General features: G+C 40.9%; 1 protein-coding gene across 2 annotated transcripts in view; it reads left to right on the top strand.

Moving 5' to 3' along the window:
* The window catches only part of upp1 (uridine phosphorylase 1), a 61,818-nt gene that overhangs the window by 1,865 nt on the left and 44,379 nt on the right, over positions 1 to 15,574 (top strand). For both annotated transcript variants that reach the window (XM_072283525.1, XM_072283524.1), the window contains one exon: positions 9,486 to 9,540. In XM_072283525.1, coding sequence (XP_072139626.1) covers positions 9,494 to 9,540 — 47 coding nt within the window. In that variant the 5' untranslated portion in view covers positions 9,486 to 9,493. The remainder of the gene's footprint in view (positions 1 to 9,485; positions 9,541 to 15,574) is intronic.

Genomic DNA, 15,574 nt, shown 5'->3' with positions numbered 1-15,574 from the left:
GTGTTGTAGTTAGTTGATGGCTGGGACAGAAGGGAGAACGTTAGAGTTATGGGAAAAATGAAACCAAAACAAATGACAAGTATGAGGTAGTGGGGCAGTGCACAGCAATCAAACCTCGCCCAAATTCAGAGTATGGACTCTGCATCTTAGATTAAAAGTTTGGAAAATGCTTAATCTGTTTTTTTTGTTGTTTCTTCTTCCTCTCCATTTGCCAGGCTCTAACCCCTCCCTCTCTCTGTTTTCCTTACTCTCCAATACACTACACTTCCTCTTTTTAACTATGAAATTATTGTTACTACAATATTGCTTCACAATGTATAACTTCCATTTTCATAATCAAGGTTCCAAAGGTACATTTAATGTCAGAGAAATGTATACAATATACATCCTGAAATTATTTTTCTTCACAAACATCCACAAAAACAGAGGAGTGCCCAAAGAATGAATGACAGTTAAATGTTAGAACCCCAAAGCACCTCCCCAGTTCCCCCCTCCCACATGTAAACAGCAGCAAAACAATGACCCCCCCACCAGCAAAAAAGCATCGGCATCCCCCACTGAGCACTCAAGCGTGCAGCAAAGCAACACAGATTTGCAGTATCCCAAAGGCTACTCGTTCACCTGGTAATTCGACATACCGCAGGCTCTCTCTCTCTCTCTTTCCCTAAGGAAAAAAGAGGTGACCCTGTTTCACAGCAAGAGGGATGATATAACAAAACAACTCGCTGATTTATGATGTTAAAAGTCTGTTGCAGCACTTTTTTCGAGCTCTGTGCCCAAAGAACTCGGGTCTCTGGGCACACAACCAGCAACCAGCTTGCTGCTTTCGATCTTCCGTCTCCCATGACACACCAATTTCCTGCAGTCCGCCCGCCTCCAGAGCCACAAAATCCCGAAACCCTGAAGGTGCGCTAGTCTTCTAGGCTGCGTTCTTGGCATATCGAATAACGGCCAGTCATGAGACCCGACAGCAGGTCCCATTCCCGCAAAGAACCGAAGTCAGCGTCTAACTCCAGGTCAGGGTCTTCAAAAGGACCGTGAAAGGGAAAGACAGAGATATTAAAGATAGAAGTAGCGCTGTTTCCGAAGATGCAAAGGAGTCGCCGTTTCATTTCTATGGATAAGCTATTTTCTCTCTTTCTTTCTCACAATAAATTAAAATTTCGTTATGTTTAAAATGTTGAAAAAGGATCTAGTGCTTTCTCAGTGTATATGTCAAATAAACGCCTCTCAGGGGTATAAATACCACCAGACTAGACATGGTTGGTAAGTTGATGGAGAAGATCCAGAGAGGCAGGATTTATGAACATTTGGAGAAGCATAATATTAGGAGTAGTCAGCATGGCTTTGTCAAAGGCAAGTCATGCCTTACAAGCCTGATTGAATTTTTTGAGAATGTGACTAAACAAATTGATGATGGTAGAGCAGTAGATGTAGTGTATATGGATTTCAGCAAGGCATTTGCCACATACCCCAAGCAAGGCTTATTGAGAAAGTAAGGAGGCATGGAATCCAAGGGAAAATTGCTTTGTAGATCCAGAACTGGCTAGACCACAGAAGACAAAGAGTGGTTGTAGATGGGTCATATTCTGCATGGAGGTCGGTCACCAGTGGTATGCCTCAGGGATCTGTTCTGGGACCCTTACTCTTCGCGATTTTTATAAGTAACCTAGATGAGGAAGTGGAGGGATGGGTTAGTAAGTTTGCTGATGGCACAAAGGTTGAGGGTGTTGTGGATAGTGTGGAGGGCTGTCAGAGTTTACAACGGGACATTGATAGGATGCAAAACTGGGCTGAGAAGTGGCAGATGGAGTTCAACCCAGATAAGTGTGAGGTGATTCATTTTGGTAGGGCAAGTATGATGACAGAATATATTATTAATGGTAAGACTCTTGGCAGTGTGGAGGATCAGAGGGATCTTGGGGTCCGAGTCCATAGGACTCTCAAAGCTGCTGCACAGGTTGAATCTAGTTAAGAAAGCATACGGTGCATTGGCCTTCATCAATTGTGGGACTGAGTTTAGGAGCAGAGAGGTAATGTTGCAGCTATATAGGACCCTGGTCAGACCCCACTTGGAGTACTGTGCTCAGTTTTGGTCACCTCACTATAGGAAGGATGTGGAAAACATAGGAAGGGTGCAGAGGAGATTTACAAGGATGTTGCCTGGATTGGGGAGCATGCCTTATGAGTATAGGTTGAGTGAATTCGGCCTTTTCTCCTTGGAGCGACAGAGGATGAGAGGTGACCTGGTAGAGGTGTATAAGATGATGAGAGGCATTGATCATGTAGATAGTCAGAGGCTTTTTCCCAGGGTTGAAATGGCTAGCATGAGAGGACACAGTTTTAAGGTGCTTGGAAGTAGGTACAGAGGAGATCTCAGGGGTAAGTCTTTTACGCAGAGAGTGGTGAGTGCGTGGTGCCAGCGATGGTGGTGGAGCTGGATACGTTAAGGTCTCTTAAGAGACTCCTGGACAGGTATATGGAGCTCAGAAAAATAGAGGGCTATGGGTATCCCTAGGTAATTTCTCAGGTAAGGACATATTTGGCGCAGCTTTGTGGATCGAAGGACCTGTATTGTGCTGTAGGTTTTCTGTGGCCAGGCATCATCCCTGAGGAAGATGGCAAAGTTTGTCTTCGGATTCCTGAATAGCTCATTCTGATAGTATCCTTAACAGCAATATTGCGTTTCTTGTACCTTCGTCTTTCACAAAACCACATTGTTCTTTACCTATTTCAGCTTGTATCTTACTTTTAGCTCTTGTCATCAAAATTCTTAGAAGTGTCTTGGTGATATGACTCATTAAACTTATGGTCCTATGTAATTCACATTCTATTGCTCCAGGTTTCTTAGGAAGAGTCATAAGTTTTTTTTTCATCTCTTCTGGTATTATTCCATCTCATAAATGTCATTGATTAAATCAGTAAGTTTTTCAATTCCAAAGTCTTCAAGGGTGATAATTTGTTCTATTACTAATTCATCAGGACCTGCTGCCTTTCCTTTCTTCATCTTATTTATTGCATTACGAACTTCAGATTTTAAAATACTTGGACCTTCAATGTTTTTCTTAATTTCTGGTTTTTCACCTTGATCGTCTTCAAACAATCCCTGAACATACTCAGTAGATCTGTTCATAATCTCATCTTTTTCCATAATAATGGTGCCATCCTTTGCTTTCAAGCATCCACCTGAAGAACAGAGGAGCTTTTTACCAGTGATATTCTTGATTTGTTGATGTCACCTTTTTGGATCAGTAATAGGGATTCTTTCCAATTGCTCACATTCCTGGTTTAACCATTCTTCTTTGGCTTTTTGACATAAGCTTTTAACTTTTTTATCTAAGGACTTATATTCTATAGGATTTGCTTTCTTCTGTCTCCTTTCTTCCATTAGATTTTTGATTTCATCTGTCATCCATTTATTCTTTGTGCTTTTTTCTTTGTTTAGGAATCACTGACTTTGCTGATTCCACCAAGGCATCCTTTAGAGAGTTAAATTTCATTTCTACATGATTGCTATCATCTTCAATAGATTCTATTTCTAGACTTTGAAATCTATTCCTTACTTCAATTGTAAATTTTTGTCTTAAGTTTTCTTCTTTAATTAATTGCAAGTAGTTAAGGGATTGTTCAGGTTTTTGCTTCTTTAATTTTTTAAGTTTTACTTTTACATGACATACTACTGGGTTATGGTCACTATTACAATCTGCACCTGGATATGTTTTGCATTGAGTCACTGAGTTTCTAAATCTTTGGTTTATACTAATAAAGTCAATTTAATTTCTAGTGTTATCACCTGGACTTTTCCAGGTCCACAAGCATCTTGGGTGGTTTTTAAAGTAGGTATTCATAATGACCTGATTATTCATCTTGCACCATTCTACCCATTTCTCGCCTCTTTCATTTCTTTCCCCTAGTCCAAATTTTCCTATGGTATTTCCATCAGCACCTTGTCCTACCTTAGCATTTAGATCTCCCATAACAATACCAATATCTTGAGATTTGCATCCATTCTTTGCTTGTTCAAGCTCTTCATAGAATTTATCTACAAACCCCATTTCCAGAAAAGTTGAGATATTTTCCAAAATGCAATTAAAAACAAAAATCTGTGATATGTTAATTCACGTGAACCTTTATTTAACTGACAAAAGTACAAAGAAAAGATTTTCAATAGTTTTACTGACCAACTTAATTGTATTTTGTAAACATACACAAATTTAGAATTTGATGGCTGCAATCCACTCAACAAAAGTTGGGACAGAGGCATGTTTACCATTGTGTTACATCACCTTTCCTTTTAATAACACTTTTTAATCATTTTGGAACTGAGGATACTAATTGTAGTAGATTTGCAATTGGAAATTTTGTCCATTCTTGCTTGATATAAGACTTCAGCTGCTCAACAGTCCGTGGTCTCCGTTGTCTGATTCTCCTCTTCATGATGCGCCATACATTTTCAATAGGAGATAGATCTGGACTGGCAGCAGGCCAGTCAAGCACACGCACTCTGTGTCTACAAAGCCACGCTGTTGTAGCCCATGCAGAATGTGGTCTGGCATTGTCCTGCTGAAATAAGCATGGACGTCCCGGGAAGAGACGTCGCCTTGATGGCAACATATGTCTCTCTAAAATCCTAATATACGCCTCAGAGTCAATGGTACCTTCACATACATGCGACTCACCCATGCCATGGGCACTGATGCACCCCCATACCATCACAGATGCTGGCTTTTGCACCTTTCGCTGATAACAATCTGGATGGTCGTTTTCATCTTTGGCACAGAGAACTCGACGCCCGTTTTTTCCAAAAACTATCTGAAATGTGGACTCATCTGACCACAGCACACGGTTCCACGGTCTTTCGGTCCATCTGAGATGAGCTCGGGCCAGAGAACTCGCTGGCGTTTCTGCATAGAGTTGATGTATGGCTTCCTCTTTGCGTAATACAGTCTCAAGTTGCATTTCTGGATGCAGCGACGGACTGTGTTGAGTGACAATGGTTTTCCGAAGTACTCCCGAGCCCAGGTGGCTATAATTGTCACAGTAGCATGACGGTTTCTTAGGCAGTGCTGCCTGAGGGCTCGAAGATCATGCGCATTCAACAGTGGTTTCCGACCTTGCCCTTTACGCACTGAGATGTCTCTGAATTCTCTGAATCGTTTCACAATATTATGTACTGTAGATGTTGAAAGACCTAAATTCTCTGCAATCTTGCATTGAGAAATGTTCCTTTTGAACTGACTAACAATTTTCTCACGAACTTTGCTTGCAAAGACTGAGCCTTTGATGGACGCTACTTTTATACCCAGTCATGATACCTCACCTGCTACCAATTAGCCTGCTTAATGTGGAGTCTTCCAAACCGGTGTTACTTGAATATTCTGTGCTCTTTTCAATCTTATTTTAACTCTGTCCCAACTTTTGTTGAGTGTGTTGCAGCCATCAAATTCTAAATTTTTGTATGTTTACAAAATACAATTAAGTTGGTCAGTAAAACTATTGAAAATCTTTTCTTTGTACTTTTGTCAGTTAAATAAAGGTTCACGTGAATTAACATATCACAGATTTTTGTTTTTATTGCATTTTGGAAAATATCCCAACTTTTCTGGAAATGGGGTTTGTATATCCTCATTTGTTCCATCTGTTGTTGGTGCATATACCTGTACAATTGCTAAATCGAATGGTTGTCCTCTGAATCTAACAAGGAACACTCTTTCTGATATTGCCCAATGCCCTAAAACACTTTTTGTCATGTTTTCATCCATAAGAATTCCTACTCCATTAGTGTGGGATGTTCCACAAGAATAAACTAGTGTTTTATTTCGATTCTGACATGTTCCAGCACCTATCCAGCAAACTTCGCTAATTCCCAAGATGTTAATCTTTAGTCTTTCCATTTCATTTATCATATTGTCCAATCTTCCTGCTTGATATAGGGTTCTTACATTCCAAGTGGCAATAATTTTCTTTTGTGTTGCTTGAATTTTATAAGCAGCAGCTTGATGACGTTCGGGGATCCCCTGCTGACCAGAATCAACCCTACCGAGTGGAGCATCTTCAGAATTGTCTTGAAGACCCTCTTGACGCTGTTGTTGTGTGATACATCCTTTCACTGGAAACTCTAAATCTAGTGAAGTTGCAATCCTTATCTTTTTCTTCCTCAAAAGTTAGGGTCGGTCACAATTTGTGGCAGAACCAGTAGAGCACCTTCATCAACTTTATTCCAGCATTGAAGTGAGTGGCCACGTGACATCATTGAGCTGAACTCCTTTATGACTGATACTTGACATTACTTTATTGTCGCCAAACAATTGCTACTAGAGCGTACAATCATCACAGCGATATTTGATTCTGCGCTTTGCGCTACCGGAGTACAAATCAATAGTAAATAGAAAAAATTTAAATTATAAGTCATAAATAGAAAATAAAAAAGGGAAAATAAGGTAGTGCAAAAAACCGAGAGGCAGGTCCGGATATTTGGAGGGTACGGCCCAGATCTAGGTCAGGATCTGTTCAGCAGTCTTATTACAGTTGGAAAGAAGCTGTTCCCAAGTCTGGTCATACGAGTCTTCAAGCTCCTGAGCCTTCTCCTGGAGGGAGGAGTGATGAAAAGTGTATTGGCTGGGTGGATCGTGTCCTTGATTACCCTGGCAGCACTGCTCCGACAGCGTGCGGTGTAAAGTGAGTCCAAGGACGGAAGATTGTTTTGTGTGATGTGCTGGGCTGTGTTCACAATCTTCTGCAGCTTCTTCTGGTCTTGGACAGGACAACTTCTATACCAGGTTGTGATGCACCCTAGAAGAATACTTACATTATCATGTTTATTCAATTACAACTTTAAGCAAGTCTACAGGGAGTTTGGCCTCATCACGTAGGACATCAATAGCGTAGCTCCTTGGCAGCTAGCCAGCTAGTTTAAATTAGGGGCCCCCAACCTTTTTTGCACCACAGACCGGTTTAATATTGACAATATTCTTGCAGACTGGCCGACCCGGGGTGGGGGGTGCGGTGTTAAACGTGACCGGAATATAGGTGATAAGTCAACTATAAGTCACTTGTAAGTGGCTAATACACTCAATTTCATTTCTAAAGGGGTTTATCTAATGAATTTAATATTAAACACACAACGCATATTTTCCTCGCATGAATGTAGTGATAAGTCAATTATAACAGTGGCCCCAAACCTCTGGCCGCGAAGAATGCAGTGGTATAGTGGTAGCCAGAACGTACCCAGCACATCTTTAAGAAAAAAGCTGAAATAAACAACCTAATTGATTAGGTGCCGCCCGGCACGTAATCAATTAGGTTGTTTATTTCAGCTTTTTTCTTAAAGATGTGCTGGGTGCGTTCTGGCCACCACTGTATTCTTTGCGGCCGGGAGGATGGGGACCACTGAATTATAAGTCACTTTTAAGTCAATAGCATCATAACATTTTAAGTAACATTTGGATATTAAACACACAGCGCATATTTTCCTCGTATGAACATATAAAATCATTGCAACACACCAATATCGCTGAATCAGTGGGAGCCCTGGGCTTGTTTTCCTGCAACAACATAGTCCTATCGAGGAGTGATGGGAGACAACGATACTCGAAGGGGGTTCCTTATGTCCAGTCTATTCTGCAGTTAAGTTTTCGTTGCATTCATTGAAGAAAACCCCGCTTCTCAGAGATATGTTGGAAATGGAAGCAACGTTTTCAGTGCTTTCATGGCTATCTCAAGATTTTTAGCCTTGACTTTGATCTAGAATGCCAGCAGAGATGTTATGTCAAACATACTTTTCAGCCCTCCAACATTTGCAAGCTGGAGGAGTTGATTTTTTCCCGCGCTGACATGGATGATTCACCGGGGACATTCACAATTGGGTCACAGACCCATTCCTTTGCACGTCTTGGGTCACTGATGACCTCGTGTGCGTTAAAATTCAACAGTGGGTGTGACAGGGAATGAGGAAAGGTGCAGCTGACTCATATTGTTTCATATCGCCAAATCATATCGTTTCCTCGAGGCCCGGTGGTGGGGACCACTCTTAGCACGAAGAGAGACCAATCAGGATGCTCGCTCTCCCTCTCAAAAAGATCTATTTCCGGGATATTGTATATAATTTCCGGGCATCAGGGAGCCACTATTGATATGCGGGAGACTCCCGGAACTTCCGGGAGAGGTGGGATGTCTGAGAATGTAGAATTGGTAGGGTTAACTTAAAGCCTATTATTTTAACCATCCTCAGCTGAATTCCTACTAAAGGTGGGAAGTTAAAATAGTGGTCTCTTTTTGTTCTCTTCACATGGATACTGTTAAGAGTTTGCAGTATTTTTGTAGCATTAGAGCGCATTCTCAAATTAGTTGCCATTCTTCCCTGAATGTGTAGTGATAGTGTTTTAACAGTAGATGTTGGGGCACTGTTCTTGATGGAGATAATGGTGGTAAGAATACCGACGGTTCTAAACGATGACACTGGTAATGGCAGCAGCAATAATGGTGATTGTGACAGCAGTAGAGTGGAATAATGGTAAATACTTGAGCAGATGGCTTGTCAGAACAAGTAAGATGAGTAAAGCAATTTTCCCTTTTGCTAACTAGATGGTGACATAAGTAATGTAGCTCATTTGATTCAGGCCTATGAAAAGACCAGACTTGCTTAAGCTGGCTATGTTTCACAATTGGATGACAAATTGTCAGTCATTTTGTTTTGAACAGAAGTGTGAATGAGACATTCTAAAACATGCCAGGGGAAGAGTTTGTTTTCTGGTAGTTTCATTTCAAGGGGATTGAACTAAGTCTGATAGAATATGATGTCTTTTAAAACATTATGGAACAGATTGTATTATTTATGTTTTTTGTTGATAACAGTGCATTGTCAATATGAAGATCATCCCCATTGCCATTACTTTAAATGTTTTGCAACTTTATTATTTTTTATATGTGGCAATGAATCTGGGCTTCAGTACAAGGTATTTATTGCCGTGCCTAATTGAGTGAGTGGCCGGGATTGTATACGTGGGAAGTTGTTGATGAGTATTGGCAAATACTGTATGTATTGCAGAGGCTAAAGGGTTGGAAATGATAGCTGGTACTTATTGCTTGTCCATTCGCCTTCACATCCATCTCAGTCATTTGGGTTTTTCCTTCACATCCATCTCAGTCATTTGGGTTTAGACATATGGACCAAAACCTCTAGGTGATAGTGTGAAAATTGGAAGTTTGGTTAACAGCAAGAACACAGGAAACCACAAAAGACCCTAAAAGTTTTAAGTGTATACAACCACTGCAAGTATGTACATGTGGATGGAGGCATAGAAAAGTTAAGCATGAAGTTGTGTTATCTATTTTCAATAGTTTTGCCTCAAATTATGACCAGGGACAAATATTGTGCAACTGTCCTGGAGAGCCCACAGGTAGCATAAACGTTCAACTATTAAATGTATTATATGTTTACATTTACTTGTTATTCTGTCATTAAATGGCTAACATTTTTATTTCAGTGTATGCAATGGCGTGTGGCAAAAAGGATGCACATGAAAAGGAGACAACCCCTATGTAAGAAATGCCATATTCTTTGCTATTTTTCATTCACTCAAACTGGGTTGCAGTAAAGCATATTAATGGCTGGTAGCTTGAACCGAGAATTTCTCACATCCTTAGCAAAATAATGGGACAGATTTTGAGAGAGATACTCTATGATCAGCAAAATTGCTGGTGGATTCCCATAACCTAGTGAAACGGGGATTTCTGTGCTGATGCACACATACACAGGTTGTGGTTGAGTACTTGAATGAGTGGTGGGTGGACTGGCCACAGTAAGTTCCCCATGTAGTAGAGGTAGAGTGCATCACAGTATCCATTGGGTCAGCAGTGGATGGTGGGTTTGCGGTCTCAAAATTGTTAAGGGTAGGACTAATGTTACTTAATCGTCAGTGTAGTCTCAATAAGCTGAAGGACCTGTTTGGACTTGTATGTATAACTGATAGGGGCACACAGCCATTTCATCAATATTGCCAATGTAAATGATTCCAGTCCAATTTCATTTTCTACTGTTGACCTAACAATGACGTTAGGGTGTGGCTTGTTTGGAGAACTGACGGATTACTGTGTTGGTTCAGCACAGAACTGAGTGTTATGCAACTAATTACACGAAGAGGACTCTGCTGCTTGACAATGTAATTCCTGCCTACCTCTGCAATATCATTTTCTGTGTCAACACATTTACTGCTTCATTCACCTGTAGCTACTAGTAGATTCCGCATTGTGATCGTGAATTTCAGTTGTTATATCCTGCCACGCTTCTGTCTTGATAGATGTCCAAACTAAAGAGATTAACTCATTGAAGCCCAGCTTCGGGACTCATCCTGTCAGTTTAAAATAGCTAAATTAGGCAGAGATTTTGCTTTGGCTTATTGTAAATTGACTTAGTTGACTAACCTTTGTGTGCAACTACACAATGACAGTACAGTGGAAGCAAATCTTTGTAGAAAAATGTATTGCTGAGACCAGCAGATGCTGTTTGTATGTGACTGGATGTGGGAAGCATTTATAAGCCAATCCCAGTACAAAATGCAGACTCATGAACAGGCTGATAGAATAGCTTGTTTACTAGGCTGGTTATTCAGAGATCCAGATCAATATATCCTGATAAAATTAGTTCACATTCTACATCTGCCAGTTTGAGGATTTTAATCAATTTGTTTAAAAAATGTCAGCCATGAAATTAAGTGAGCATGAGTTTGGTAAATTAAATGGCCAATAAGTTCATTGCACCTTCTAGAGAAGGAAAGACCAAAATCAGACCACGCTTGCAATTATTAAACATATTAATGCAGTGTTAAAATTAAACACATGTTTATAACATGGAATGCTGTTGATGAAAATAGTCAAGGAAAGCATTACTCGTACTAAGCACCACGTACAAAATGCTGGAGGAACTCAGCAGGTCGGGTAGCATCTGTAGAGATGAGTAAACAGTTGACCTTTTGGGCCAGGACCCTTCATCAGGACTGAGAAGGAAAGGGGGAAGATGCCAGAATAAAAAGGTGGAGGAGGGGAAGGAGGATAGCTGGAAGGTGACAAGAGAAGCCAGGTGGGTGAGAAAGGTAAAGGGCTGGAGAAGAAGGAATCTGATAGGAGAGGGGAATGGACCACAGGAGAAAGGGAAGGAGGGTCACCATGGAGAGGGGATAGGCAGGTGAGAAGAGGTAAAAGGCCAGAATGGGGAATAGAAGAAGAGATGGTGGGGATGGGAATGATTTTTACTGGAAGGAGAAAGGGGTTCTCATGCCATCAGGTTGGGGGGTCCCCGGACGGAATATAAGGTGTTGCTGCTCCACCTTGAGGGTGGCCTCATCTTAGCACAAGAGGAGGCCGTGGACCGACATGCTGAAACACGAATGGAAATTAAAATGTTTGGCCACTCGGAAATTCTGCTTTTGGCAGATGGAGCAGAGATGCTGGACGCTGTGTGTCCACCCCCCAATTCACAGCTGGTCTCACCAATGTAGAGGAGACTGCATCAGGAACACCTGACACAATAGACGACCCCAGCAGATTCGCAGGTGCCAAGTGCTGCCTCACCTGAATGGACTGTTTAGGGCCCTGAGTGGAGGTGAGGGAGGAGGGGGACAGGCAGCTGTAGCACTTGGGCTGCTTGCAGGGATGAGTATTGGGAGGGGCGAATGGACAAGGGATTCATGGAGGGAGTGATCCCTGCAGAAAGCGGCGGGGTGAGGGGGGAGGAAGGGTGTGTTTAGTAGTCGGATCCCTTTGAAGATGATGGAAGTTGTGGAGGAGGATGCATTGGATGTGGAGGCTCGTGTTGTAGGTAAGGACAAGAGGAACTCTATCACTGTTAAGGCAATGGGAAAATGGGATGTGCTCAGATGTCCGGGAAATGGAGGAGATGCGGGTGAGGGCAGCATCAATGGTGAAGGAAGGGAAACCCCTTTCTTTGAAGGAGGATATTTCTGATGTCTTGGAAAGGAAAGCCTCATCCTGGGAACAGGTGCAGCAGAGGTGAAGGAACAGAGAAAAGGGAACAGCATTTTTACAGGACGTAGTGTAGGAAGAAGTATAGTCAGATAACCATAGGAATTGGTAAGTTTATATAAGATTGCTTGGTACTAATTAATATAGTAATTTCAGAATAATACCTGATGAACAGCAGGCCAGGTTGATTGTAGGTAAACCTTGAAGAATTACTTACGGATTAATGGTGTACAGGAGCAAATCATTTTGTCTCTAGAATTGCTTCATGCTAACCCAGGCAGCTTGAATGGTATCACTTTTACATGACTTGGTCATTTTTGATATTATTTTGTTACACAAATCAATAAAAATATTATTTAGATAGTTTTAACCAGACTAGATAGAGAATTGAAAATCAGAAAATCAGAAATTCTATTCCAATCTATAAATTTGTAATTAAACTGATGGATTGTGTGGAGCAGAGGAGAGGGTTGTGTGACAAGTAACTGGCTTGCAGAAGAAGGAGTAATTTCTGCAATTTTATTTTGAGGAATCTGTATGCCTCCAAGTTTTATACTTTAATATACAGGCTAGTTTATCAATAAATTCTCTACTATGCCCTGTGATAGATTTTCCTTCCATCAGAGCTGACATGTTTACCAGACCAGCAGGTAGCTGACCTGTGAACTAGACTTGCTGTCAGATTGAAAACAGTTGCAGACAGATTATAGCACAGGCGGAGGCCCATCAAGAATGTGCTGGCTCCATGCAAAGGCATTCTAACTAATCCTAATCTCCCCTCCATTCTCAAGGTCCTGCAGTTATTTTCCCCTTTCAAGTCTTTATCTGGTTCCCTCTTGATTAAGTCTGCATTCACCACCTTCTCTTCACAGTGCATTAGAGATCCCGACTGTTTGATGTGCAAAGAAGAAAAGCTTTTCCTCACGTGTTTGCCAGTCATCTTCCCTGTATATCACTTGGTCCTCATCACTTACAGCGGTTGAGCAGTTTCCTGCTGTATAGACCCTTCATGATTTTAACTAGTGGTTAGCACACCGCTTTACAGTACAAACGACCCGAGTTCAGTTTCTGCCACTACCTATAAGGAGTTTGTATGTTCTCCCCCAGACTGTGTGGGTTTCTTCCCACAGTCCAAAGACATACCGGTTGGTCATTTAAATTCTCCAGTGGTTAGGTTAGGGTTAAATTTGGGGTTACTGGTCAGTGCGGCTCGAAGGGCCGGAAGAGCTTACTCCACACTATATCTCAATAAATCAGTAAATAATAAATGTTCACACCACTTCCAAAATTACCGCAGCTTCTCCACTGTGCCCATGCAAGTAAAGTCCATAATCCCAAGAACCTTTCTCAAGAAATTTTATTTGGCACCCTCCCTAAGCCTTCACATCTTTATGGAAGTGTCATGCCTAGTGTTACACACCAAGTTGTGACCAAACTAAGGGCTTTCACACTCTACGCCTCTAACAGATTAGAATAAGTAGAAGTCAGTAAAGACTGATACAGAGTACTCTTTGGGTCTTTAACCACCTAGCCACACCCCCCTTACTTGCCTTTTGCCTCTGGAAGATTTTTGGATTTCTTTATTTTTAAAATATTTTCAGTATTTTCTCACACTTTACTGCTTTCAATTTACCTTATCTCTTCTTTGGTCACCCAGGAGACTTTGCTTTAATTGTCCCACCTGCCTTTGCCTCTCTTGTGGACTGGGGTTGCTGTGATAAGTGGAAACAAGTCTTGATGGAGCAAATTAATTTAAATCCTATCCATATTTCCCTGCCTTGCTGGCGTATCAGGAGCATAAACTGGTCTTTTTAAAGCTCTCATTAACAAACCATCTATAGAAACCCGTAAAATATAGAGTGCTATTTCATATTTTTCTTCTTGACAACACTACAATGACTGCTATTAGATTCAGTTAATTTCTGATGTGATTTCTACAAATGGTACTTAATTTATATTTAACATATTCCTGATACATAAAAGCAAGAATAGCAATGGCAAGTACAACATTTACAGAAATGAGAAACATCTTAATGAACAAGAAAATAGCAATTGACATCCACCTTAGAACTCTCAGCTGCTACATTCTTCCTATATTGATGTACGGCTGCGAGTCATGGACCATCACAAATGCAATGGGAAAAAGAATCAATGCTGCAGAGATGTGGTTCCTCAGAAGAATGCTATACATATCATATACGGACAGGATAACCAACGAAGAAGTTCTACAGAAAACGAAAAAAAAAATGTACATTACTTAAAAACATCAGAAAACAGCAATCAAAATTCTTTGGACACATTACGCAAAGAAAGACATTAGAACATTGAGTTACAACTGGAAAGCTGGAAGGAAAAAGAAGCAGAGGCAGACAGAATGGAAATGACAGATGGATTAACATCATGGTTAGAAACAGGGGAGGCAACAAAACTACAATTCGGAGGGTCAGGGACCATGATGGATGGAGAGACATGATCCCCCACGCCGAACGGCAAGGCACCTAATCTAATCTCTGATAAATTGGAAATCTATGCTTTCACCAATGTTAATACCAGACAGATATAAGAATTTTCATGGGTTATATTTTGCAACTGCCATGACATATTTGTTATTGGAAAGACTTCTCGTTAGAAGGTTGCTGAATATCTCATTCTTCTGTGGCTGGCTGCATGCTCCGAGCTCAGTCGGGAGGTGCGCAATGGGTACTGACCATGCGCAGTTGTTCAGGGCTGGCTGAATGCCACTTGGAAGTGTAACGGCAGCAGCTTACAGTAGTACTGCTATTCCTCTGCTCAGTTCAAAAGCTCTTGCCTGTTCAGGTAAGTGTTTCCACCACTGCAGTGAATTTATATAAAACCTGCTTTCTGTAGATAAGCTCAATATTTATAGACTTTAACTGTCATTTATATTAAGTTATTTTCTAGGACCCTACAGCAATTCAGCTCAGCTATTTGTAGCTATCATTGCATAAAATATTTGAGTGCACATTTCTAATGATGCTTCATTATTAAATATTAATGCCTCCAGTAGGCAAATTGAATTATGATGAAAATATACTTGAAGGATCCCAGCTTTTAATTATTATTTTTAATGATACTTAAGCATCCATGTGATAAGCATTACCAGCGGCATAAACTAGCTGCACAAGAAGCTTGCTTTAATATAACACCTTCAACCTGTACAAACAGCCCAGATCATAAAAGTTGCCAATCCATAGATGCAGGGGTTCAGAGAGATAAAAGCAAGATATCAAAGAGAAAATCTCTAAAAGCCTCTTTTAAAAAAAAATTAACAGGATTAGTGTGGGTATTCCAGACAGTTGTTTCTAGGTAGCAGTTATCATCAGAGAAACACGGAAAATATCTATGTCAGAGTTTGAGTGACCACATCTTCAGAGGATTGTAGGTTTTAGGGAAGGTTATAAAGGAGAGAGAGAGATCAAGAAGCATTTTAAAGGCATTGTTAAAAATATTAAATCTGAGGCACTCTGAGACTGAGACCCAGCATTAGTGTGTGAGGACAAGACTCAATGTGGGATTAACTAGTGATGTTTTGAATTTATTAAAAGCAAGGAGGGTACTGCAGTAGTAGAATAGA

Source organism: Mobula birostris, chromosome 19, assembly GCF_030028105.1.
Source record: "Mobula birostris isolate sMobBir1 chromosome 19, sMobBir1.hap1, whole genome shotgun sequence".
In the NCBI taxonomy this organism is placed as follows: domain Eukaryota; kingdom Metazoa; phylum Chordata; class Chondrichthyes; order Myliobatiformes; family Myliobatidae; genus Mobula; species Mobula birostris.
The sequence above is the reverse complement of the archived record's forward strand: the minus strand, read 5'-3'. Positions and strand labels throughout refer to the sequence as shown.